This window comes from Barbus barbus, assembly GCF_936440315.1.
Source record: "Barbus barbus genome assembly, chromosome: 12".
NCBI classification, from domain to species: Eukaryota; Metazoa; Chordata; class Actinopteri; order Cypriniformes; family Cyprinidae; genus Barbus; species Barbus barbus.
This window is the reverse complement of record NC_136740.1, coordinates 28,077,204-28,104,176: the sequence shown is the minus strand read 5'-3', so window position 1 is coordinate 28,104,176 and position 26,973 is coordinate 28,077,204. Positions and strand designations below refer to the sequence as shown.

At 39.0% G+C, this 26,973-nt stretch overlaps 2 protein-coding genes across 5 annotated transcripts in view; both read right to left on the bottom strand.

Annotated features, from left to right (window-relative positions):
- The window catches only part of LOC306877825 (myotubularin-related protein 11-like), a 38,407-nt gene extending 37,523 nt beyond the window's left edge, over positions 1-884 (bottom strand). Inside the window, exon 1 of the mRNA XM_079429805.1 lies at positions 562-884. Coding sequence (XP_079285931.1) covers positions 562-618 — 57 coding nt within the window. The 5' untranslated portion in view covers positions 619-884. The remainder of the gene's footprint in view (positions 1-561) is intronic.
- Positions 885-4,720: 3,836 nt separating this feature from the next.
- LOC306878468 (OTU domain-containing protein 7B-like) overlaps positions 4,721-26,973 on the bottom strand; it is a 34,587-nt gene continuing 12,334 nt past the window's right edge. The window contains exons 2-12 of one of the 4 annotated variants that reach the window (XM_079430858.1): positions 16,776-16,958; positions 16,028-16,198; positions 15,532-15,759; positions 14,071-14,172; positions 13,602-13,729; positions 12,818-12,924; positions 12,582-12,709; positions 12,151-12,300; positions 11,724-11,838; positions 10,533-10,617; positions 4,721-9,913 (exon numbers count right to left, since the gene is read on the bottom strand). In XM_079430858.1, the coding sequence (XP_079286984.1) occupies positions 8,459-9,913; positions 10,533-10,617; positions 11,724-11,838; positions 12,151-12,300; positions 12,582-12,709; positions 12,818-12,924; positions 13,602-13,729; positions 14,071-14,172; positions 15,532-15,759; positions 16,028-16,198; positions 16,776-16,860 (2,754 nt within the window). In that variant the 5' untranslated portion in view covers positions 16,861-16,958 and the 3' untranslated portion in view covers positions 4,721-8,458. The remainder of the gene's footprint in view (positions 9,914-10,532; positions 10,618-11,723; positions 11,839-12,150; positions 12,301-12,581; positions 12,710-12,817; positions 12,925-13,601; positions 13,730-14,070; positions 14,173-15,531; positions 15,760-16,027; positions 16,199-16,775; positions 16,959-26,973) is intronic. The other 3 variants (XM_079430860.1, XM_079430859.1, XM_079430861.1) reach the window with 3 other exon arrangements.

Below are 26,973 nucleotides of genomic sequence, written 5' to 3'. Positions count from 1 at the left end.
GACTATTCCATTTAAAGTGTTTACGGAGAAATGAAATGATGTGAATGTAGTTTCCAAATACAATAAAGTGAGAGTTATGGAGGATAGAGTACAGATACATCATTCACAATCACAGCATCTGAAAAATACTAAGCACTGATACAGTTCAAGTCCAGAAACCAGCTAACCTGAGCTCAAATTCAGATGCCAAACAACAGGTCATTCTAGGAAAAGGTTTTAAACTACTTTTGTTTAATGGAAAACTGACTCCCACCACAATTGCAGATTGTGGTCACATCCACTAAACCCATTTCTGGTAAAATTATGAATTTAATGGATGCAGTTTTCCTGGGAAAGTGACTAGTTACATTTGCATGAAAGTTGCACAACCGTTTACTCATCTGTTATAAACTTACTGACAGATCAAATACATATAATTCACAAAATGAATGCGTTTGAAACCTCAAAATCTACTTTTAATATGAATTACAATGTTTATATTATACTTACACGATGCAGAAATGAGAAAACAATAATAAACTTGTAAATAAATGATGGATATATATTATTATTTAACCTTACCTTCATGTCCGGAACCATCTGTCTCACTTTAAAGGTGGTTTTGGACCCTGTCAACATGATTTCAACCTAAAACAGCTCCGGACTAAAAGCATAAATGGAGTATTTGCGAGAGGTTTGAGGGTTTGATCCTGTCCATGTTACTGTAATCGGATGGTCTGCGTCCAGTCTGCATCACTAAAGCGCTTTCACACATTTCTCCATCTGTACTATGCTAATATACTCAACTAAACGCCAAATCATCTATTTTCACAAAGAAGACGCACCTTTTCCCACCGCATTTGTTTACAGCGCCTTCGCCAAAGTGAAATGACACGGGTGTTACTGAGTAACAAAAACCAGGATCGAGTCTCTTAAAGGGCCAGTACCGCCAAAAACTGCGTCCATCTCTGTCTCTCAAAACCTATGACCTTTTGGACATCCGTGGTCATGTTCAAAATATCATACTAGCGTACTGCTCTTACCATTTATGCTTAATATAGTATGTATACTATAAATAGCATTCACATTTTCTGCATGAATTACCCACAAGATCTGACCTTTCATTAACAAATATAATAATAGGTCACTACAAGGGGTTAAGGTTTGGCTAGTTAGCCCCTACTGGTAGATTTAATCATGTCTCTTCTCCCACTGACAGCATTTAAAACGACAGACTGTTTTAAGTGCACGCTTATATATATATATATATATATATATATATATATATAGGTGCATCTCAATAAATTAGATTGTTGTGGAAAAGTTCATTTATTTCAGTAATTCAACTCAAATTGTGAAGCTCGTGTATTAAATAAATTCAATGCACACAGACTGAAGTAGCTTAAGTCTTTGGTTCTTTTAATTGTGATGATTTAGGCTCACATTTAACAAAAACCCACCAATTCACTCTCAACAAATTAGAATACTCCATATAAGACCAATAATAAAATAATTTTTAGTGAATTGTTGGCCTTCTGGAAAGTATGCTCATTTACTGTATATGTACTCAATACTTGGTAGGGGCTCCTTTTGCTTTAATTACTGCCTCAATGCGGCGTGGCATGGATGTGATCCGTTTGTGGCACTGCTGAGGTGGTATGGAAGCCCAGGTTGCTTTAATAGCGGCCTTCAGGTCATCTGCATTGTTGGGTCTGGTGTCTCATCTTCCTCTTGACAATACCCCATAGATTCTCTATGGGGGTCAGGTCAGGCGAGTTTGCTGAAGCACAGTAAAACCATGGTCATTGAACCAGCTTTTGGTACCTTTGGCAGTGTGGGCAGGTGCCAAGTCCTGCTGGAAAATGAAATCAGCATCTCCATAAAGCTTGTCAGCAGAAGGAAGCATGAAGTGCTCTAAAATCTCCTGGTAGATGGCTGCGTTGACTGTGGACTTCAGAAAACACAGTGGACCAACACCAGCAGATGACATGGCAGCCCAAATCATCACTGACTGTGGAAACTTCACACTGGACTTCAAGCAACATGGATTCTGTGCCTCTCCACTCTTCCTCCAGACTCTGGGACCTTGATTTCCAAATGAAATGCAAAATTTACTTTCATCTGAAAAGAGGACTTTGGACCACTGAGCAACAGTCCAGTTCTTTTTCTCCACAGCCCAGGTAAGACGCTTCTGATGTTGTCTCTGGTTCAGAAGTGGCTTGGTAGCCCTTTTCCTGAAGACGTCTGAGCGTGGTGACTCTTGATGCACTGACTCCAGCTTCAGTCCACTCCTTGTGAAGCTCTCACAAGTGTTTGAATCAGCTTTGCTTGACAGTATTCTCAAGCTTGCAGTCATCCCTGTTGCTTGTGTACCTTTTCCTACCCAAATTCTTCCTTCCAATCAACTTTACATTTAATATGCTTTGATACAGCACTCTGTAAACAGCCACTCCTTTCAGTAAAGACCCTCTGTGACTTACCCTCTTTGTGGAGGGCGTCAATGTTCGTCTTCTGGATCATTGCCAAGTCAGCAGTCTTCTCCATTATTGTGGTTTCAAAGAGCAGGAGATACCCTGAATTTATACTGTATGGATGGTCATTAATTGAAACTCAAATGTAAATTTTTACAGTAAGATTTTGAACTTTCATGAGCTGTAAGCTCTAATCAAACTTTTGAAATGTTTCACTTTACATGCAATGAATCTAAAATATATGAAAGTTTCACTTTTTGAATTAAGTTACAAGAAAAATGTAACTTTTTCACGACATTCTAATTTATTGAGATGCACCTGTATATAGCCTATATATTCATATATTTGACACTGAAGACTGGAGTAATGCTGCAAGAATAGATTGTATATTAAAGTAAATTAAAACAGAAAACTGCTATTTTAAATTGCAATATTTCAATATTTTTTATCAAATAAATTATGCAGGTTGGTTGGGCATAAGAGACCTCTTTAAAACATTTTTATAACATTTATTGTTGTTGCTGTTGTTGTTAAGCAATAAGTATAAAAGCACCTATAAAATAATTTAAAAAATGCATTTCTCCAAAACAATTGTGAGGAATAAAATGTCATTCATCTTAAGGAGTCAATAACATTAACAAGATAAATGTATAAAAAAAAATGTATAAAAAAAGATATACTAGAGGTATTAGAGAATAAAAAGTAGCCTACATTCTGTCTAAAATTAAACCTTCTAATATTTGACCAGATTAAATTGACATGGCACAAAGAAATTCTTGGAAAGGTTTTCCATGCTAAAAATAAATCTTCTGCCAAGCCTATTAAAAGAACATTGTGTAGTTAAATCTTGTTTCCTTTCTATGCTTTACCAATGCATCTAAATGCGCAAAATACCAGTCAATATTCATTAAGTTGTTTACAAACAATTCAGACTGCTGCACCATAATTCTCTTCTGTTCAAACAAATTGCACTTCACCTTGGTGAGCAAACACACTTGACATTCCCAGTTTTTGACACCCTAGTTACCTTGTCACTGCAGTAATCAAAGAAACATTTCACAGCAACGTCCAAGCAGCAGAGCGACTGAGACAGGCGTCTTTAGATTACGATGTGTGTCCAGCATCAGCGCTCGGGTGGATATGAACACGATGCAGTGTGCAGTGCGGAAAAGGCTTACACTTGAAATGGATACCTGCAAAGCAAAAACAAATGAAAACTGATCCCAAAGATATCAGTGTTGCTATTACTAATTCATCAGACTCTCACTTTGAATTTATTAGAGCAAAAAAACTCAAGCAATAGCCCATAAAAATAGCTCATAAATAATACAAACATCCGGAGCACTAATCTGGCAATTTCTCAAATTATATAGGAAGTGAAAGCAAAATAAGCCTTCAGCAAACTAATATAAACATGCATTAAGGAGAGTACACTGTGTCCTGACACAAGGCAAAGATCACATGCTGTGGTAATTAGCAGTCTTAAATGGCAGACAGTGCTTGCTGAAAATTAAATGACTTTACTTTACAGTAATTTAAGATATTTCTGAAACAATTGCAAGGACAAACCTCAGCAGCATTTCATCTGAGGAAACAAGTTGCATCTTCATATGCTTGCTTACGACTATAGTTTTTCTTCTTAATTTAAGTTTCCACACTTCCATGGGATTACTGGACAAATCATTGAGATGGAAAAAGAGCAGCTTCTAGCCGAAGAAAAATTTAGAGAAGAGCCTTAAAATACTGAGAGTATTTACTGTTTTTTTTTTTTGTAAAATAAGACTTTATTCAGAGAACAGTTTACAAAATAAATGAAAATAAATTACTCATCTCAGTTGTTTATTACAAACACACCACTTTTCACTTCACAAGACATTGATTTATGGATTACTGTGATGTTTTTATCAGCAGTCAGTTTGGACTCTCATTCTGACGGCACCCATTCACTGCAGAGGATCCTTTGCTAAGCAAGTAATGCAATGCTAAATTCCTCAAATCTGTTCTGATGAAGAAACAAACTCATGTACATCTAAGATAAACTGAGAGTGAGTACATTTTCAGCAAATTTTCATATTTGGCTCAACTATTTCTTTAATCCCCACTAAAATCGTAAAATTCTCAGGTTTTCCATAACTGTGGGAATAACCTTGTATATGCAGCTGAAAGCTCGTGTCACTGTAAAAATACAAGATGTTTGTTATTATGAAGCCTCCATATAGTTAAATGTAGAGAATGAGGGTGCAGCATAAAATCAATACAAAATACTGTTTAAATACAATGAGAGTTTTATTAAAACGGTGCAAAAATAAAAGAAAAAAATAAAATAAAACATAAAAATCAGATGTTCTTTCCACCTAGATTGCACTGTCACACAGCCTGGGGTCACCTCTCAAACAAGGAGAAAGGTAAAACGGCTGAAAACAAACACAAACTGCCCAATTAGCCAGAAGTAATGCACAAATATGAGTAGATAAATTGCATCTGCCAGTTCTGAACATGCAACAGTTTCAGTCTCATGCACATTCGAGAATGCTGATGACTGTAGCTCTGTCACATCCATGAAAACATACCATATAAAAATAGTAAGCTGCATCATAACAAAACAAAGCCCACTGTATTAAATAAGAGAATTTAGTGTGTGAAAACTGATGGTGGTGGACGCCACCACCATCGTTAAAAAATGTACTCAAAATTCGATTAAGTATCATAATTCGCTTTAAAATAGAAATCAAAATTAGGAATCTTCAGGAGGCCTGTCTGTTTGACAACTTGCCACATAAGAAAGAACATCCTAGTTTCAGAACTAAACATCTCAAACTGTTTGAAAAAATCTTACTACAAATATATATTTTCAAATCATACCTTGTCAGATCACTGATGGAGAAATTAGTTTGTTCACAAGAAACACTCGGATTTAAGAGGCTTCTCTTGTCAGCAATCACCGTACGCTCCAGAATACTGACTCCACCACCAATCAGGGTACGGTCCTACAGCATACATTCGTATCTTTAAAAAACACTGTAAAACTGCGTTTGATTTACAAAAATAACTTGAACGTATTTATACAACGGTTTTATTTCATAATACAAAAATGTTTGCACTCTTATTGAAGTCCAACACTCTGAATGAGCTTTCCATTCGTTAAATAACTGGATCCGTTAAACGCAAGCGACGAGTACATTGGAAGGAGAACATAAACTCCTACGGAGAGTAGTTGTCATTTCACTGACAATTTCCTCTTGTTTGTGCCTTGAAGCTGCAATAGGTTTGCAAAAGCACAATTCACCAGACGCACACACACAAACAAGCTCGCACGCTGAATTCCTTTTTTGCGACTTAAGAGTGGAAATCTGGGTAAATGGTGTATGCCTTACGCAAGACGGAAAAAAATGGATCAATTGCAATTTATATTCAAATGTGCTTGACTGAAATGAAAAAAAAAAATAATCCAAAAGCAGCAGCATACTCTTCGTCCCTTATTTACACTGAAAATGTGAGCCATCGTCTCAAAAGGTCACTAGGGATGCACGGATTTAGACAAAGGTGATAGCAAAAAAAAAGAAACCTAAACAAGTGTGCCATCTATTGGTTATAGAGTGAATAACATGTCAAAGATATCTTGCTGTTTTTGGGTGAAAAATAAAACTAGCAACCCTTCAGGTTTTTATTGTGCTGCAAAACTTCACTCTGTCAGAGATAATAGACAATTTAGTGCTTTAAAACGTAAAGGAATCTAAACTGAGAATTGACAGCGTCGAACGCATGGGAGATACCAGATGAAGAGAAGAGGTATGTTAAAATTTTGGTAGGATACTAACCCATCATATATTTAATTGTGCAAATCAATAATGCAAATGTGGGAACATTGTGGCCTTGAGCTGACACAGTTCTACAATTATTTGCATACGACTGATTACATCTGTATTGGGTGTTTGAGAAGCGGAAGGGGGTTCACTACGACTACAATGCAGCGCACTAACACTTAACCACATCAAATGAACATGATCACAGCAGCAACATCCTCTTACAGTACTATAGAGCCCATTTCACATGAGCAAAGACAGGGTAAAGGGATATTCAGGCCAAAATGAAGAACCTGTCGTCATCATTTCATTAACACTCGTCGTTCCGAACCTGTATGACTTTCTTTCTGCTGTGTCCAGCAGAACGTCCAGACTGCTCTTTTCCATATAATGAAAACAAATGGGCACATGTGCTCGAAGTCAAAATGTTGTAACTAAATATTTTAACAGAGCAAAATTAGTAACATGTAAATGAAATGTAACAGACTGGTTTGACTAAGATTCAGAGAAAACTGAGTGCATGTGTGCTATATTAGCAATTTTGCCCTCCAACGTAGCTTTCAAAATCTCATTCGCACATCCACATTGGCTTGTTGTGCTCAGTTAAGACACAAGAACCAAATGGCGTTTGTCATCACTGGCGTCAAATTTGTCAGTAGGCGAGATGGAGTGGAAGACTTTCTGTGAATAATGACTTCTGGTCCATTACTCACATTAAGTGATTGGTCCACATTTACTTCCATTGTATAGAAAATAACAATCTACTTTTGTATTTGCCAATCATACAGGTTTGGAACAGAGTGTAAGGCTGAGTTAACAACATTATTTTAGTTTCTGGCTGAATTGTACAACCAGCTGGCTTTATTGGAGGCTTTAATGTCTGTTAACAGTGTAATAGGATTTGATCTTGATGCACCATGCATTGTGTAATTGAGATACTGAGAGATCTGCTAGCATCCCTCTAAGTCCACAACTATCAACACCACTATAATAAGCACTGCGAATCCAAAACCAAACAGAAGTAGAAATTCAGTTCAACAATCCCCCTGAACTAAGACTGAAAAGGCAACTAGGAAACAAGTGAGCTTGCGCACAACAGTGGCACCTACAGCCGAACCCTGACATCCACAGTCCACACGAGTGGAACCGCAAGTTCTCTCTCCAGAACGGAGCGAAATGCCAGACTAGAAGCACAGCAACATAACAGTCTATTCATTGTCATGTCTGCAACCCATACGCACAACCTCTGGACATTAGAAAAGTGCTTGATTTGGTGCAGTGACTGCTCTGGGGCGATCGATCATTAACATTTAAAGCCAGTAACATTTGAAGGGGTCAGAAATTGTTTCAACATCAGCCCCCTTCGACCTGCGAGTACCTAGAACTCATTTATTAACTAAACTCTTGCGCATGATGTACCATTTACGAAAAATGACATCTGATTTCCTTCCTTTTTTGCGCCAATTTAAAGGTTTTGCACTTTTAAATGTTGTAGAAACACTTCGAACATAAACGACTGTGATTTTTAAATATGGACAAGTGAAGACCCAAAGCGAAACCTTTGGCTATCAAGGTTTAGCTCCATAAGTTGAACATCTTAGAAGCGAGAAAGCACCATTTTAGCTAATTCAAGCCAGTCGGGTATGGCTTCCAAAGGGGTGCAAGTTAAATTATTGTAGTGTTGGGCCAATGCAGATAACACTCACTTGAAGTTAACAGTGTGTTTTTGCCTTACACTCGCAATATGGCAAGTCTTACATTGATTGCAGCTGAAATCCTACATGAAATGTCTATTATTATGTATACAAACGCAGCTGATATAAATACGCATTTTCTGGTTGTGCTTAACGTGTATTTTGGAGTTTGCGGTGTGTTCGTATGATGCAACATAGCACATCGTGCTCCAATGTCTATTGCCTGTGCTCTACATTCTCGCCACTAGGAGGAGACAGGAAAGAGGATGACCACGTCAAGCAAATGTGGGCGGAGCTTAAAGCTCCTACCTATGAGCCACAGCAAATGTAACACAACAGCAGTCCTATTCCCACAATGGCCATTCATTTTGGGCGCCGAGTCTCTGTAACCTGGTTCAGAAAGGCCGAACTTATGTCTCAAAGCAAGATCCACGCAAACAGGATATGATGTGGCTCACACGGCAGGCTCCAATGAGTCCTATAGGAGAGAAACCGGACAGAGATTGTCCATTCAAAACCTGTGGATGGCCAGCTCCGTTTCCTGTCTCTTCAGCTCCTCTCTGTAGCAGTACGAGCAGTAATTGCCCGTCTCGGGGTGGCCGTAGTAATTGCATGTAGGCGTTCGGCATTTGCTGGACTGCAGGTTGGCGAGGCCACCCGCACTGCCTAAAGAGTAATGCCTCACGGGCATCGGCCCGTTGCGACTGTCCAAAGTGAAACGTGAGTCCCGCAAGCCATTCGTGTAGCCTCCAGCAGGTTCGGTTGGGTAATCAATTGGGTCATGATCTTGGGGAAAAGACGTCAGACAGGGGCTGATGATACGGGATGGGCTGCCCAAACTGGTGGAGGGAGGGTGGTACTGGATATGGGGCGGGCCCTGTGCTAGGGGGCAGTGCCGGGGCAAGGTAGCATAGGATGGTAGGCCTGGGTAAGAAGACAGCGAACCTCCTGCCAGCTGCCGTCGTGTATCCAAATAACCATGCATATGGAGATGCTGTGTGAGTGGGGTAGGAGAATGGTCAATGACGGTGGGCCTGGGGATTGGGACCACACCGGAGTACATCACCGGGCTGAAAGACGACGACTTCAAAGCATTAAAAGTAGGAGGTGAGTTATCAGTGACTTCCTCTTTGCTTTCAAAACTTCTGTAACTCAGCTCAGGCCCGTCCTTTTTTAGTTGGGACCCAGCAGTCGTTGCGAGACCTCCTGCCGCTTTCCGCTCAGCTTCCCTTCTCTGTTCCTGTTCGGCATGGAAGCGCTCCTCGGCATCAAACAGGTAGCGTTGGATCATTTCCTCCTGAAACGGCTGCCGGTTGCTTGTAGTGAGTAATGCAGCGAAGATGTACTTCCTTTCACCTTGCATAGCGGCTCGGAGGATGCTGAGACTCACTTTCACATCCGAGCTGTACTTAAAAGGGTCACCTTCAGAAGAGTAGCTTCCATTTTGTCGCTCGCTGGTTGAGGAGGGTGAACCTTTCCCAGAGTCCTCAGAGCCGGTTTGAATGGAGGGAGAGCTGTCCTTACTGCCCTTACGACCTCTCAGAGAGCCTTTCTTCTTCTCTTGACCCTCCTGTTTGGATCCACTTCCACTTGTATTCTTTCCCGTCATCAGGCCTCCCACATTCTTTTTCAGCTTACTGCCCAAGCTCTTGCCAAAGCTACCCAGCTTGTTGGCAACGGAGTCGGCACGTTTCTTGTCCTTATCCTTTTCTTTGTCTTTTTTTCCCTTCTCCTTTCCAATTGTGCCTGTTGTCCCTGCTGAACTGTTACTGGATGAACTAGAGGAGCTGGAAGATCCACCACTTGTTTTGCCTGTTGTGCCACTGGTTCCAGTAGTGCTGCTGTCTCCATTGCCATTGGAACTGCTGCTGACAGACTCCTTATCGGACTCTCCAGAGTCTGGCGAGGTGCGGGCATCCTCTCCTGTAGATGCTGTAGGTGACTCTGGCTGGGCCAATGGGGCCTGCTGTAAATGCAAAAAATAAATAAATAAATGAAATAATTAAAATAAATAATAATTCAAATAATTTATTATTTAATTACTTCCTTATTTTTAACTAAGAAAAGTAAGAGAATCCCTCCCATTTCAGACCCATATCCAAGTGACTTTTCAACTTTTACATATAACATAAAAGATAAAACAAAAATACTATATTAAAATTATTATAAAGTCTACATTTAGCATTCATAAAAACGTTTAAAAAAAAAAAATCAGGGAAAATGATTAAACTCATCTTCAAATAAATGTGTGTACAATTTATAATTTATTTTACAACAATGAATCATTACATAATAGATTTTTTCCAGACAAGTTTGTATTTAGGTTTGAAACACTCAGTGCCAGTTTGGCAGTTTAATTAGAATCATCATTTATTTGAAGACTTTTACATAATGAGAGTAGCTTTAAAACATTTATACCATCCCACAGACATAAACCATTTTAGTGTTAGAAAAAAAAAAAAAAAGGCTTTGGATGTCCTTTTTTTTTTTGTCGTCAGAGTAAATATACCAAAGGTTTCTGTCTGATAGTTTACACTAGACCAGTTAAATTATTCTTAGCATGCCAAACAAAGCAAGAAGCTCACCTGTACCTCACAGGGTAGAGGAAGCCAGGTGACAGTCATGTAGCTATGCAGCAGATGGAGCTTGGCCTCCAGAGATAAGGTTACACTGAAACCAAACAAGAGGCAGGTCAGAGCACTGATATTCACTTATAAGTGGCACTTTAAATGCCTTGGATAAAAACAAAAAAAACACATGTAAATGCGAAATAATAATGAGCATGTTTCATGAAAATACAAAACATTTGCATAAGTTGAAGAAAAAAAAAAAAAAAATCACAAGAAAGATGTGCTGAAGTATTAAACAAGATAAGTAAATTATTTTAAAACAATATCATATAGTGACAAATGTGAAAGCTGTGGGAATAAGAAGGACCTACAGATGCAACACTGAGCTATTTGAGAGCTCTCTGTGTTCCATTCATAGAAAGCATTTAGTGATAATCTACATTAAAGAATGAGAGTTGCTAATCTTGTGTGTTGGCCAACAGTGCCCAGTCCCAGCAGGCTCCACAGGGCTAATGCCGTCATTATGGTCAGAAATTACTAAACTCTGCTGTAAATAAGTCAGAGCCGGGTCATTTTGCACAACATAGCCAAAATAACCTGAATATTTTGAAAAAAATTCTCAGCGCAAATTTGGTATATGCACAACACATAGCAATTACAAGAATGTTCCAGGTTTAAAACAAGCAGAAATCTATGGATGGTATTTGTGACATGCTGTTGATTACCACAAGAAATAATTTTGACATCCCTCAGATTGTATAAAGACGCGTAGAGATCTCAACAAAAATATGAGCTATGCATTTTTGCTTTAAAACTCACCAGAATGTCCCGCTTCAGACTTAACATGCAAGGTTATTACTTTAAACAATTTATGCTTGTTATCCTTTTTTCAATTGTAGTCTGAATTATTGTCTGTGGTAACTGACAGCATCTCAAAAATGTTGTCAATTCAGCTTAATTATATGCATGAGCATGGGCCTTTTTTATTCATTAAACTAGGTGGCACACTTGTACAGAGGATTGCACAACTGACAGTGGAGCAGAGAAAGTGATGAGTGCCTCAAAAAGCTGGGAAATGTTGATGTTTATGTAAAGACCACAGAAATCTCATTGTTACTATTTAATTCAGACAGCAAATGCATACTGAAAATTATTTCAAACCTAATACATCCCTTAAACAGACAAAAGCGCGTAATTAAATTCTACCTTGCCAGCATCACATTATCGTTGTCATCTTTGCCCCATTCCCAGTCTTCTCCAGGATCCACAGCAAAGTGCAAAGGCAGCATCTTATGATCCGAGTCCGTCAGAGGGATCACCACTGCAGAGGTTTTTACCAAACAAAAGGCAACAAATGGTCAGTATCATTCTGAATTTCACTACTTCCCTACTTATTTATAATTTGGCTTATTTACAAACACAACACAGTATTCAAATGAACTCCAAGACTACAGTCCCAAAGGCCTTTGAAGAAATAAGATGGATTAAAGTGGATAAAGACTTTCTGGAAACAATAAATGCTTGCAGATTTTGTTCTGTCTTGCTTTGAAAAACTGGTTTATCAGGTAAGAACAGCACACTACATGAACCATAAAACAGCAAACACATTTGCTACATAAAAACCACTCCTCACCTTGTTCTTTGGAACTGTCTTTCTGCTCCATTGAGACTAGGGCAGAGAAATGGGCCTGGTCATATGCCAGAACGAGAGGGGAGCGGTGGCACTTGTTGGCTGGCACTTCCAGGGGCAGGTAAATCCCTCCAAATGGGATTGGTGCAAAAGCTAAACAACAGACAAAAATGCTAAGCTTTGCTTATGGAACATGAGAGGACAAATGGAAAATTTTTTACAGGGGACATAGTCAACACTTTTGTGCCACTGTATTTTTCCGCTACACTTATAGTCGTGAAGATTAAGATTTCGATTGAGGCATTTTTACAATTTGGCTTCAATAGACAAGGAAAGATTTTTGAGCTGTGAATGTTAGAGCACCTCAAAGCGTGTCAAACTCCTCTCATTTAAGAAATAGTTTATGCAAAAACGAATATTCTGTCCTTATTTACCTTCTCCTCCAGAGTCCCGCAGCATGGTGTCAGCCACCACCACTATTGGCCTGTGGAGCACGTGAGCAAGAACGAACACATGAAACTCCTCCAGACTCTCGTACACCGGCTCCTCCTGTGACTCGGCACTGCGGGACACACAAACACACTCACAGCATGAGCAAAACACTCCAGAAAACCTCTGTTTACAGCTTTCAATGAAAGAAAATAAGAAAATAAAAATGTAATCAACACACCCGTTGCTGCAGTTAGTGCTGTAGTGTATCCTGGGTTCACTGGATGCCAGTTTCAACAACTCATTCCACTCCTTCTGCCACTCTTCCTCTGTGTAAACCAGTCCCGACTGCACACAAATCCCCACACACAAACATTAGACTGAAACAGAGACCAACTTTGAGCAGATTTTCTAATTTCAATACTGTTCAAAAGTTTGGGGTTGTTGTTTTTTTTGGGGATATTTTTGAAAGAAGCTGCATTTCTCTGACCTAAAAATTGCATTTATGTTATCAAAAATACAGTAAAAACAGTAATATTGTGAAATATTACAATTTGAAAGAATTATATTGATTATAATATTTTGTATATTTCTATTAATTATATAAATGTAATTTATTCCTGTGATCAAAACTGAATTTTCAGCATCATTACTCTTGACTTGTCACGTGATCCTTCAGAAATCCTTCTAATATGTTTATTTGTTGCTCAAGAAACATTTCTGATTATTATCGATTTTGAAATCAATTGTGCTGCTTAATATTTTTGTGGAAACTGATACTTTTCAAAACAGTTCAAAACAACAGTTTGTTTAAAATAAAATTGTTTTATAGCATTACAAATGTATTTGCTGTCATTTTTGGTTTAGTTTGTACTCATTTCTTAAAAAATAAAATAAGTAAAAAAAAAAAACCGCACCCTTTTAAATGGTAGTTTATATTTTAACTAAACTAGCATTAGCATTATCTGTTGCCATTTTTGTAAAAAAAAAAAAAAAAAATGAACCAACAGATAAAGTGCTCTAACCTCCTTGTTCTGCATGGTTTGTTGCCACCTCCACCTTCGCTTTAAAGCCTCCCTCTCCTGCCCATGATCCATCAGTGCATAGAGAGACTTCCGTAGCATTAGGTCTCGATCATGAAAGCCCCACATACCTGCATAATAATGTTTTAAACATAATTACTGAATTAATATCTTAATATTACACCTGGCAGTGGTTTCTAGACAATTATGCAGTTCTTTTACTGTTGGTTTGGACATTAGTTATATAGTTACACTATAAACCTGATACAGAAAAAAAAGCACTTGTATAGAACTCTATGCCACTCCATAAGCATCAATAAACACATTAATTCACAGGAAAACTAAATGTTTTTAGCCTATAATCTTCTAGCTATGTGTAACACCAACAAAATTTTAGAAACATGTAAGGTGGAATGAATATGTATAACAACTCTGTGCTTATCGCATACAAAAAGTCAGTTTGAACACTTACCCAGTGAAGCAGCGTGTAGCAGACAGTTCCCATCACCACTAGTCGCCAGAGGTAATAAACTCTGACAGCCAGTCCCCAAACGAGTCCACCAGTTCAATCGTCCTGTTGAAGAAGAAAAAAAGGCATTTATTTCTCAAATCTATGGCTACAGACACCAAGATAGTTCCTTCTATGGCTGCATCCAAAAATAACATACTTCCCTCTAATATAGTAGGCAAAAACAGTATTCAAACAGTAGTATGTCTGAATTCAAAGTATTCATAAAACAGTTCAAATGAGGCTACAGGAAAGGATGTGTGCAGGGGTGCACATAAGTGGTCTGCAGATTTTTCTGCATCTTGGAATATATGATCCAAATAATAATTTCACCGTATATTGTCATCTGAACAAGTAACAAGTCTGCCACGCTTGTTCTGACCAACTGAGGAAAAAAGCATTACAATAAAATCATGCTACCAATGGCGATTTAATATAAAGATCGGTTAGCTCATATCACATCAAACCGTGAAAATTATTATTATTGTTATACTTTATTCTCAAATTATTAATGTTAACAACATCAGCATTGCGTGACTGAGTATAGTGTGTAGATTTAAATTTCTGTACGGTCTAATCTAATTGTAATGCCATTCGAATTTCAAGCCAAGAAATTCTTTTAACCCAAAAAGCAACCTATGTTTCCTTTGAACTGGTACTCTTTAAAATACAAATCTTGTGTAATCCCAGGCTATCTGTAATCAGATGCGCATTTAAAACTGTAATATAATTTAATTTCATTCACATGTATTTCATATAATCCTTTCTGGATTACAATCCGCCATCAAAATGATTTTTTGACATTTAATTATTCTAGCTGCAGTGAAAAAAAGGCTATAAACGATCCAGCACCTTCAGGATCCTCACATGAGATAGCCTAGAAGCTGGGACAACTTCTTTATGTTTACAGACATGACGTAACGACGCAGTGCCATGCTCGAATTTACCACGAAAACCTATCTGTACCACACAAATTAGAAAATATTTTTATTTAGAAGCTAACCATTGTGAATCGGGCTAAAGTAAGGTGATAGTTTTGAACACTGGCCGATTATGTACTTGCTCAAATATTGATTTTGGATAATTTTTAACCAAAGTTACGGACTGCAGCTTTAAATCTACTAAAAAAACTATTTTACCCATTATTTTGTGTGGTGTGTATCTTTAAGCTTATTAGACTATCTCGCTAATGGCAAACTCCTGTGTGCGTCACATGAGAAGCACAACATGCTGCCCATGTATGGCATTTCAAATCAGTCACTTATAATGTTACATTTTAGTCAGGATGCTAATGTAGACAGCAGAAAATAAAGCAGCTAACCGAAACATAAGAGAAATATAAACTGTTATATAAACTATAAAACTCCTAAAAATCAAAATATTTGGTTCAGCGGTCAGAGAGATTCTTGAAATGAAATAACTAACCAGCGTGCTCCAAGGCCACCATCATGGACTGCTCAATGAGGTCTCTCTCGATGAAGCCACGGAAGTCGTCTCTGTAGACGGTGAGGTCAGGCAACTGGAAGGTGCAGAGCGGAGTGTCCAGAAGTGGCTCGTTGCTGCCGCTCGTACTGGACACGTGTGAACGGGCCAGAGAGACGATGGTGGAGCTGGCGTGAGAGATTCCCCTCGACAGTCGCTTCTCTGTGGCTGCTGCCATGATACATGTTCAGATTACTGCGTATACTGGAGAATATAAAACTAGACACTGGTAAGCTATTATCTGGTCGACCTATTCTTATCAGTCCTCCACTCCCTTCAATTTGAAAGCAACGTTAGTCATGGGAGAGTGGGCAAGGTTTTGAAATGACATCATATGCAACTAACTGTCATGATCGGTGTAAATCATTTACAAAAATTACAAACCACATTTGAGAATTAAGGTCAGGCCGTGCAGACAGACATTCTAGTGCTTTTGTACCTTGAACAACCTCATCTTGGCGATGAAAGAGCGGCCGCCCCATCCGAGCTATCTCCTTATCAAAGGAGGGATACTCTCTCTCCTCAGCAAAGGTGCATGAGAGGTTCCCAGCATGCACTTGTCGCAGCTGTTCAAAGTCACTCAGCGCAGCTGAGAGGTCCCAGTTCTTACCTGCGACGAGAGCCACATTCATGAAGCATGCAAGAAAATGAGAGTTCATAGTTTCACTGCACATCTGCTTTGGAGTTTAAATATTAACCCGACTTCGCAGCAAAGTTCAATGACACATTCCGCTGCAGTTGCTTGTGCAAATACTGGTCAGTACCGACTGCATCAAGCCTGCATACTGCAGAACTATACATATTTTAACTCATTCTCTTATGTGCAGTGTTGCTAGGCAACATGTGGTGGGTTTGTTAAGGCTTTACTGCACACATCCATATAGATGCTTTTTTGCTTTTCTGCAATCACGTAATCATAAAGACCTTAGTCAGGGTAGATGCCATATTGAACTCTACATGGCTCACACAAATAGAATTAGCCAGAATGGTAACCATAATAATAATTTTACAATGTAGTTTTGTAAAGTATGCATAATCAAGAAATGTTTTAATAGATTTAATATCATAATGAAAAAAACTATTTTGTTAAAAAAATGAATGAAAATGAAAATTGCATTAATATTATTTATATCTATATATATCTAAAATCAGAGAGGGTGATGGGGAACAGGATGGTTTTGGCTCACCCTCCAGCAGGTCTCTGGCCAGTCCGGGTTCAGCTCCAGTAGAACGGACAAAGTCGGACAGGACCGCGTCCATATCCAAAGTCATGTGATCATGAATTTACAGTGCAGAAGGGGGCATCAGGAGAGAGAAAAAAAACAGGAGAACAATTCTCCCTCACAGCAGAAGGACTGTTTCGGCCACACCTAAAGAGCAAGAGAAGAAAACAGACAGTGAGGCCATGTTTAAGCTTTGGCTCTGTGCATCATATTGGTGCACATTACCAGAGATCTGTTGACTCCAGCAGTCACATGTCTTTCCTGTGACCTCTGCTGTGGAGCTCAGCTGAACGCTTCCGTTTGTATTAAAGACAATTTGCAATTCATTAGAAAGATGGCTACTATGATAGTGCTGTTTTAGGCACATTTTAAAGATCCAAATTATGTTATTTCGATAACTGTAAAATAAAAAGTAATACAACGACATATTGAGGGGAAAAACACCCACCCACAAATAAAACGGGGCTCAACAAAAATGATTTTTTTCCCGCTGACCTCACCAGCGATAATACAATTTTATTTTTGCAACAAGTTTGGGGTGAGCAAGATTTTTTTTTTTAAATAAATGAACACTTTTATTCAGCTAGGAAGCATTAAATTGAACAAAAGTGACATTAAAGACATAATGTAACAAAAGTTTTCAATGCTGTTTGAACTAACCTAACCAATCAACATAGCTTTACAAATTGTTTTAGTTCTTAAAGTCCCCCTGTAGTGAAAATCAAGTTTGTTATGCTGTTTATTTGTCTATGTGGTGTTTTTAATTTGCTTTTAGACAAATCAAGTGCCAATCGATTAATCAACACCGTTGCTGAGTATTTTCTCCTTAAAACTATAGTTTCTCATAGGCGGTCTCAAAAACGCGGTTTGAAACTGCCCTTTTCTTGCTACGTCACAAAATTCAATAACCAATCACGACAAGGGATAGATTCTAGTGCGAAGGCAGCTAGGTTAATCCAGTAAAAATGATAGAGATCGCATGCAAAATATACCAATATGGTAATATACCAATTACCAGCTCAAAACTAGAGCAAAACTAGAGCAAAAAAACCATGAAACAGTGGTTTAACGTGAATTTAGAACCGCTAACTTGAATAATAACCCACGACAACGGTGTAAAAGTAGCCCGGAGTCAGACCCACCTCTCCCATTTTCACAAGAAAAAACATTTCAATGTCATTTTGACGATCAAAGATGAGTTTTAAGGGATACAATTTTTTACTACAGCGGGACTTCAAGTCTTCGTGAGTATTTCCTACTTGTGCATTTGGAAGTCATAATTACAAACGTGCATTCAAATGATTATAGTTCAGACTAGTCATTTAGTCTGAATAAAATGGTTGTGTTAGCAGTTTTGTTTATGTCTCTCTTTTGTATTTTATGTAAATCAGGAAGCTTTTTTTGTTCAAATGCAACAAATAAGAACAAATTTTGTGTGTAATTGATGCTTTCTCTGTGTCAGCACAAGAATGATTTAGTTGACAAAATTTAGTTTTGTCACGCAAGTCTGCCGCCTCATAAACTGGCTAAATGAGCACTATTTTCTAGTAAGCTTAATAGCCATTCATCATCAACAGCACACAAAAACACACACAGACTAAATTGTACAGTCAATATTCACAGAAAGTACCATTCATGTGCACATATCTCATAGAATACATTCATTCCAACAGGACTTGAAGGCTGTATAAAATCAAATGCACATAAAAGCTCTGAACCTTTATGCCTCAAACTGCACTGCCCGGAGCATCCTGACATAAAGTGGCGGTCAGCTGAGAAGCCAGCACAGGAGAGCACTGGAGGAGCTGAAAAATGCCACTGACTTATCAGTTATAGTCGTTGTTAAAATTATTGAAAATTCGATAATGTACATAATTCAATATGCATATCTCAAAAACCCTTCAGAAAGTTAAGTTTATGGTGATGCAAAGAGCAAAGAATAAATTGGGTACACAATCCTGCTGCGCCACAGAACACCACTTACATATTTTTCCATTATATTACATTATATTTGTCCCAACTTGTTGTTAATGTACATACTGACTTCAAGTCTATGCCTCACAGAGAAATATCATAATACAGATCACACTTTCACTGGTGCTGGGTATTTTTTTGTTGTCAAATGCCAAAGTCAAAAAAATAAGCAACAAAATATAATGACCATTTATAATATATGAATAGCAATTAACCAACAAATAGGCCTAAGCTTTTTCATTACATTAATTCAGAAACCGACGAAACAGACAATGAGCAGAGATCTTAGATATAACAAGGTAGTTAAATCATTTTCTGTTTTTAAATATTAATTGAACATGTTTGTTTATTTTTATTGATTTCGTATTGCTCATCAAATATCGCACCATTTAACAAGCGATCACATTTTTCTTGAATATCGTGTAGGCGCATAGTGCCTTATTCAAGCCGAGCTGCTCAGCTGTAAAGCATTTCAAATGGCTACTGAAACAAGATTAGACAACAAAGCTTTATGGATGGCAGATCAAATTAAAGTGGCAATTACATCTTCCTCAACAGGAAAATGCAAAATCAACTCAAACAAAGGTGTCAGTGTAAATCCTATGACGTGTTAAATTGTGATTCATTGCTGCTGATTACAGTTTACAGGTTTGCTAACAAACAGAGACATCACATATAGATGACATTCTGCAGTCAAAAGTTCCCAAGTTTAAATCTCCCCTCCCTGCAGTAATGGTACATCCTGTCAGTGCTGCCGTCGCCTCCCTGTAAGCTCAGACTCAAACTTTTGAACCTAATGCCCATGACTCATGATTCCTTACTGGGCCCTCCCCACATCTACGCCCAACAAAAAGGCAGGCGGCTCACAGTGCCACTGATGGACATAAAGGGCCTTTTCAGCGAGGGAACTGCTTTCTCGCTCGCTTTGACTTTGTTTGGCAACTATAAAAGAGCGACCAGAGAAAGACCAAGAGAATCTGTTAAATCTAGAACATGATTAAACATTTCTATCTGATGATTTCTAGGCATGTAAAGAGCTCCTGCCCAGAGCTGCTATCCAGACTAATCCACTGGGCGGGGATAAGATTAGTGACTCAAAACAGTTCCTGTCAAAGTTCAAAAGGAAATATGAAGAGCTAAATAAAACCTTGAATGACTCCGTAGCATATAGCTCACTTCACGCTCACCTGACATCTTTCATAACATTGGTTCGAGTGAGTCAGCCTCTTCTATAACACAAACAAATACAACAGGGCAGCAGTTCCAGAGGTCTGGGACCCCAGGACAAGGTCATAAGCCCATCTCTCAGCTGAGAGAGAAACAGATGCGTGCCTGTATATTAGATGCGTGCAGGTCTTAAAGGGACAGTACTGAACATGCAGCCGACTGTCATTAAAGGGATAGTTCACCCAAAAATTTAATTTCTGTCAGTATTTACTTACTCAGGCATGCGCTGATTTGTGACTGCGTGTTTTGAGTTTGAGCTCCATCAAATTGATTCTTTATCGTCTTTTTTCCATATTAAAAACAATTTTATACACTATCATTTTAATTTCTATAACGTGTGAATATATCCCCTATAGCATTCTAAAACAAAACCAATCACAGCGCCTTGTTATCACTAGTTTTATTTTGATTTCTTGAGTCTGCTATTAACTTATAGCCCATTAGCATCGGCAGCATGGTTGCCGCCAATCTCGCTTAAATTGCTAATACTCTATTCACACACATTACCATTGTTTCACTGTTACTTGCTTAAATGGCGGATGTGTCTACCTTTCAGTGCAGGAGAAGACACACGGAGCTGGAGGCCGTGGAGAAGCAGGCCCAGCTGAGAGAGCGGAGAGCCGCGCTGGAAACATCCCGGGCTGACGCTCACAAGTACGCTGCTAACACTCCCACCACCTCTACTCCGTGTGTTTCTCTGCACAGGCCCTGTGCACCCAGGATGCGATCTTCCCAGATGTCCTTCACTCTGGCGCCGGGACGCCACGTACCCTGGGTGCACCAGCAGCGGAAGACGCGAGCCAGGCCCCGGGCGACGACCTCTCCCCCTCCGCCGCCTCCGTTCTTTGAGATCTCCACCCGGAAACGCTTCGCTCCCCTCCGCGAGACGGAACGTGACGCTGTGATCGTCGGAGACTCCATCGTCCGGCACGTCCGTGCTACGTTAGCTGAAGGTAAAGTGCACACTCACTGTTTCCCCGGTGCTCGTGTTCTCGATGTTTCTGTGCAGATACCTGCGATCCTGAAGGGCGACGAGAGCATCGGTGCTGTCGTGCTGCACGCGGGGGTTAACGACACCAAGCTGCGGTAGACGGAGACACTGAAGTGGGACTTCAGGAGCCTGATCGAGACGGTACACAGCACATCGCCCCCGTGACGACGATCATCATGTCAGGACCGCTTCCCACGTATCGACGAGGACACGAAAGGTTCAGTAGACTGTTTGCTTTAAACGAATGGTTATTGTCATGGTGTAAAGAACAGAAACTGCTCTTTGTTAATAATTGGAATCTTTTCTGCGTCCTAGGCTTTTCCGTGCTGATGGCCTGCACCCCAGCAGAGTCGGAGCGGAATTCCTGTCGGACAACATCTCCAGGATGCTACGCTCCATCTGATATTAATTATATGGCCCACTGCTCTGGGTGTGTGTTCACGGTGTGTGTGTGTGTATGTTGGATGGGTTAAATGCAGAGCACGAATTCAGAGTATGGGTCACCATACTTGGCAGTATGTCACTTCACTTCACTAGTAAGCCAATTCTCAAATAACTACTATGATGACTTTTGTTCTACCCACTTAAATGACAGAAGTACTTGCGTTGTCCAATCTATACACACTGTGTCTGTTCCCCGTATAGTGAGGTCAAAATATAAATTTAATGCAGAAACTAGAAAAAATCTGATCGTGATTAAACCAGAAAAACGCTAAATAAATGAACAAAAACTATTTTTAAAGCTTGGGCTCCTCAAGCAAAACGTCACCGAGCCCACTCATCGTTTTAATCATACGCTAGATTTAAGTTATATCGCGTGGAATTGATCTTACCGATATAGATATCGTACCTCAAAGTGATGATGTTACTGATCATTTCCTTGTATCGTGCATTCTGTGTATTACTGATATTAATTATAAGGCTCCGCGTTATCGTCCGGGCAGAACTATTGTTCCAGCCACCAAAGACAGATTCACAAATAACCTGATCTAAATATTCCCTCACAGTTTAATAGTAATGACTTTATGAATTTCTTTACTGATAAAATAGATAACATCAGAAATACAATAACAAATGTATATTCTACTGCGTCTAGTATTTCAGCTTCATTCATCACACCCAAAGAAAAACTGCAGTGCTTTACAACTATAGGACAGGAAGAGCTAAATAAACTTATCAGTACATCTAAACCAACAACGTGTTTATTAGATCCTGTACCCACCAAACTACTGAAAGAGTTGTTACCTGTAGCAGAAGAACCGCTTCTCAATATTATTAACTCATCGTTATCTTTAGGTCACGTCCCAAAACCATTCAAGCTGGCGGTTATTAAGCCTCTTATTAAGAAACCACAACTAGATTCTAATGAACTGGCAAATTACAGACCCATTTCAAATCTTCCGTTTATGTCTAAAATGTTAGAAAAAGTTGTGTCTGCTTAATTGTGCTCCTTCTTCACAAAAGAAGATATTTTGAAGAATGCGGGTAACCAAACAGTTGCTGGTCCACATTGATGTTGATAGTAGGAAAAAAAATACCATGGAAGTCACTGTGGATCAGCAACTGTTTGGTAGTCCACGTTCTTCAAAATAGCATGTATGTTCAGCAGAAGAAAGAAACTCATTCAGGTTTAAAACTAATTTTGAGTAAATTATGGTATAATTATAAAACACTATGACAGAATCGACAGACAGATGATAGAATTTTTATAATGTTAAAACAACAACACAAAAGAAAAAAAAAGTTGCTTTAGGAATCAATCTATATAGTTTTATTTTTATATTTGTTCATTCAATTTCTTGAATGCTCCTGCTAAATATGCCCTTTTGTACCTGAAAATAAAGCACTGTTTGTTTTATTTGTATATTATGCGTATTTGTAATGTGTATCTTTGTTCTTATTTTTTTTTATAAAATAATGACTTTTTTTTAATCTTCGCCCACTTTGGCCTAAATATCCACCATCCTTTTTTATATTTTGTTACCTTGAAAGGCTTTGTCTTTATAATAGGGAAATTAGTTTGGCTGTACTGCTCAGACAAAATAATAAAAACAACATGACAAAGAATCGTGATAAAACCGTGAAACCGTGATATTACTAAAACAATCGTGATATGATATTTTTTGCCATATCGGTCATATGATGCGATTAAGTTTCTTTCTCTTTGGAGTGTTACAAGCTGTTTGTGCATACATAAGATCTAGACGATAAGATCACAAGATACATAAGATCATAAGACGATGCCATCGTCCATCGCCGATGGCTGATAGACATCACGATGTTGAGCCAGCATCTTGATTCCACGCCCCCCATACCCCCCACATCCCAGTATTGGAAAGAAAATGCCATGCAGCCTACTACAGGACCCCAAAAGGGAATAAATACGTGATGGGAGGAAAATATATTTTTCAGTAGCCTAATTTCTTTATCATTGGGTAATTATACTGTATATAGCCTAAATTGTGGGCATCAGGGAGCCGCTATTATGCCTGGCACTGAAACTGCTTTTTGCGCGATCGCTTTTTAGTTTCACTTTCACGATTGCACGTACTCTGTTTATACTATGAAGTGGCAGTACTTACCACACATTTTGCAAGATCAGATGTTTGTCAGTTGTGCTCGGGATCTGCAAATCATTCGCCATTGTCTCAAGCAGGTCGCACACTGGATGAGAAGCTCAGTGTCGCGCCACGCCACGTCTTTACATTGCTTTGAATCGTTGCTAGGCGCCGCGAACAGACACCGAATGGTGCAGTCGGTGTGCATATGCTCATAGAAAATGTGTTTGAATTTTAAAGATGTGGCGCGACGCTGCTCTTCTCGTCCATTGTGCGACCAGCTTCAGTCATCTCTCCTTACTCTGTCTGTTTATGTAGTAAGTTAAATTTTATGTACTAGGTAACAGGCAACTGTTGGCAATCATTATTTGTTTTCCTTGCCGTTCTGAATACAGATTTACGTGTCGGGCACACCCCCTAACTCCACTCCCGCCCCCCGATGTCATCGTCCATCGCGATGTTTCACTGCAGACATCGTCCGATGCCAATTTTGTAGACATTGCCCAACCCTAACGCAAACAAAGGCGGCGTAACTTTTATTCTCACTGTAGTATTGTTGCCTCCGCCGCCATGTCGTTGAGACACTGTATGTTTCTAAATATGGTAAAAGGCGCAACATATCCATCACACGCTTGAGGTATTCAGCCAATCACAACGCACTGGATAGCTGGCCAATCAGAGCACACCTCGCTTTTAAGAACGATAAGCTTTGTCAAAATCAACGCGTTTCAGAGAGGAAGCAGAGAGGAGCAACAATTATGTACAGCATGTGGAAAATATTGTGTTTTTTGAACCTTAAACCACGTAAACATTGCATTAGACCAAATACACAAAATGTTATTTTTAGCATTGTCATATGACCCCTTTAAAAAGACATTAATTGATGAACTGGAGTGGTGTGGATTACTTGGGGATTATTGTTAGGGGTGGGAGGAAAAAAAAACAAAAAAACGATTCACCTAAATATCGCGATTCTTTTTAAAACGATTTAAAAATTTTACTTTTCCTAAGAGATGGTTGGGAGAAGTTAGCGCTTTTTAATACCAACAGAGAGCGAAATGTAAAGGTGTGTTCGACTTGGAGCAGCACCGCGCAGACGATCAGCGTATGACATCAAAGTACCGCGAGAGCTACAGAGAACAGACGACTCCACGTGCTTTCGAATCGCTCTCGCGGTACTATGATGTTATACAACAATCGTTCTGCGTGCACACTGCATTAGATGACGTCATATACGTTTCAAGCCAGCGCGAGAAAAAGCAAAGCCATGACTGAGGCAGAGGATCAAACCTCTTCCAGAATTCTTTCTGCACCTTCACGTTTTGACATCGTGCCGGGAAAACATGACTTAACATGACTAAAATGGTATGCAAAGTAACATAGCACTATTTTATTTCAGAAAGTATTTTTTCTGCTCATTTTGTTGAACATTTGACTATTATATTCATGTGCAAGTTCATGGTTTTGGTACTTTAAGGTTCAAGGTTGTTTAAATATACACTGTGTATGTGTATGCCCCTGAAATAAAAGTTCAGAAAAATATGATGCATTGTATTTGTTAATATGACTCATCACGTACAGTCTATTTTAAGGGTATAATCAAGTATTTAAACTTTTTCCCATGGTCTAGAGTTAAACAAAAATCGCAACACAGCAATATCGAATCGCAATACATATCGTATCGGCACCAAAGTATCATGATAGTATCGAATCGGGAGGTAGGTGTATCGTCTCATCCCTAATTATTGTGATGTTTTTAATCAGCTGTTTGGACTCTCATTCTGACGGCACCAATTCACTGCAGAGGATCCATTGGTGAGCAAGTGATACAATGCTAAATTTCTCCAAATCTGTTCCTAATGAGAAAAACTCATCAACATCTTGGATGGCCTGAGGGAGAGCAATTTTTTTTGCAAATTTTAATTTTTGCGTGAACTATTCCTTTATCATCTCAGGTTACTGCGGGAGAAACAACTAACAAAAGGCTACCAGCATGTTTACAGAGTCAGTTTATAGGCAATTTGGATGATCTCTCAACGTCACATTTGTAGCATCATTATGGCATTCTGGTTTTGCCAGAGACACCTAGGTGACGGATTGTAAACAGATAGCACCCAACAGATTTTTCTGCATTGGCTAGCCGGGCTTTTGTCTGTTACATAACGTGCATTGCTGCCAACACGTGGGTGCTTTAAGATAGCAGGATCATTGAAACAGAGACACACAAGCAGAGGTCAACACGGTTGTGTTTGCTCTGTGCACTGACTCTAGCCCTCTAACCTATATGACTAATGACTGCGATTGTGTACAGGTTAAACTAAGAACAAAGATTTGCATCAGTTTATGGAAATAACTCAAATGCTTGTAACCTTTGCACCCCTATAAAAGGGCATCAAGGCTCAACAATAAAGATGACCCTGGGTCAGTGAGAGAGAGTTCTGAGCCATTTGACGAAACTGTCACTCAGGTTAGTGCCATGTTGTCAACTATGTTTAATGATCATGTGCATGTTTCTGCATTTGGATATATTGCACATTTAAAGCAATAACGTCATTATTTTATAGCTGTTATGGAGCTGATAATAGCCTGAAATACTGACCAGGACAGCGGAAAAAAAATCCCCACAGTTGAGCCCTTGACATGCCTCTCCTGATTTGCCTGTCAGATCTCCTCAATATATCTTATGACAAGCATGGCAATATAAATATGACACCGGAGCAATGGTCACATCTTAAACTGAGTTAGAGTAGACAAAATTCTTACTCTATGGCAACAATCTGCTTCTCCATGGTAGCTGACATCTCATTGAATAACTGCTCATAGTACATTTGACTTCTTTTATCCCCAAAAGTAGGCTAACAAAAATACATGAGTTAGAAATTAGACTAATAGCTGCAGGTGCAATGACAGATATAATGCAAATAAACTGAATGAACACTTATTTTTCACCATATTTACTCAATTCACAAAAATCAGTAAATTTAAGAAAGGAGAAAAGAAGAAAGGAGGAAACTTTTTACTGTTAAAAAAAAAAAAAAAAAAAAAAAGTTACAATGAATTTGCGCTGACTATACAAGTGTCAAACAAACAAAGCAAAAAAGATTTTTGTTGTAAATAAAACAAAGAATTTTGGGAGTTTGTTTTACAAGATTCATAGGGGTGAAAAAAAAAAAAATAGATTCAGCACCGCGCAGACGATCAGCGCATGACATGAAAGTACCGCGAGAGCGATTCGAAAGCACGTGGAGCCGTCTGTTCTCTGTACTGTAGCTCTCGCGGTTGTACTTCAACGATCATTCTGCATGCGCAGTGCCGCTGCATTTAAACCATCGCAGGGCTCGCAAAATCGCTAGCCCGACGTCCCGGGCTATTGTGTTTTCCAGTCGGGCTACCAAAATGTATCACTGCCCTG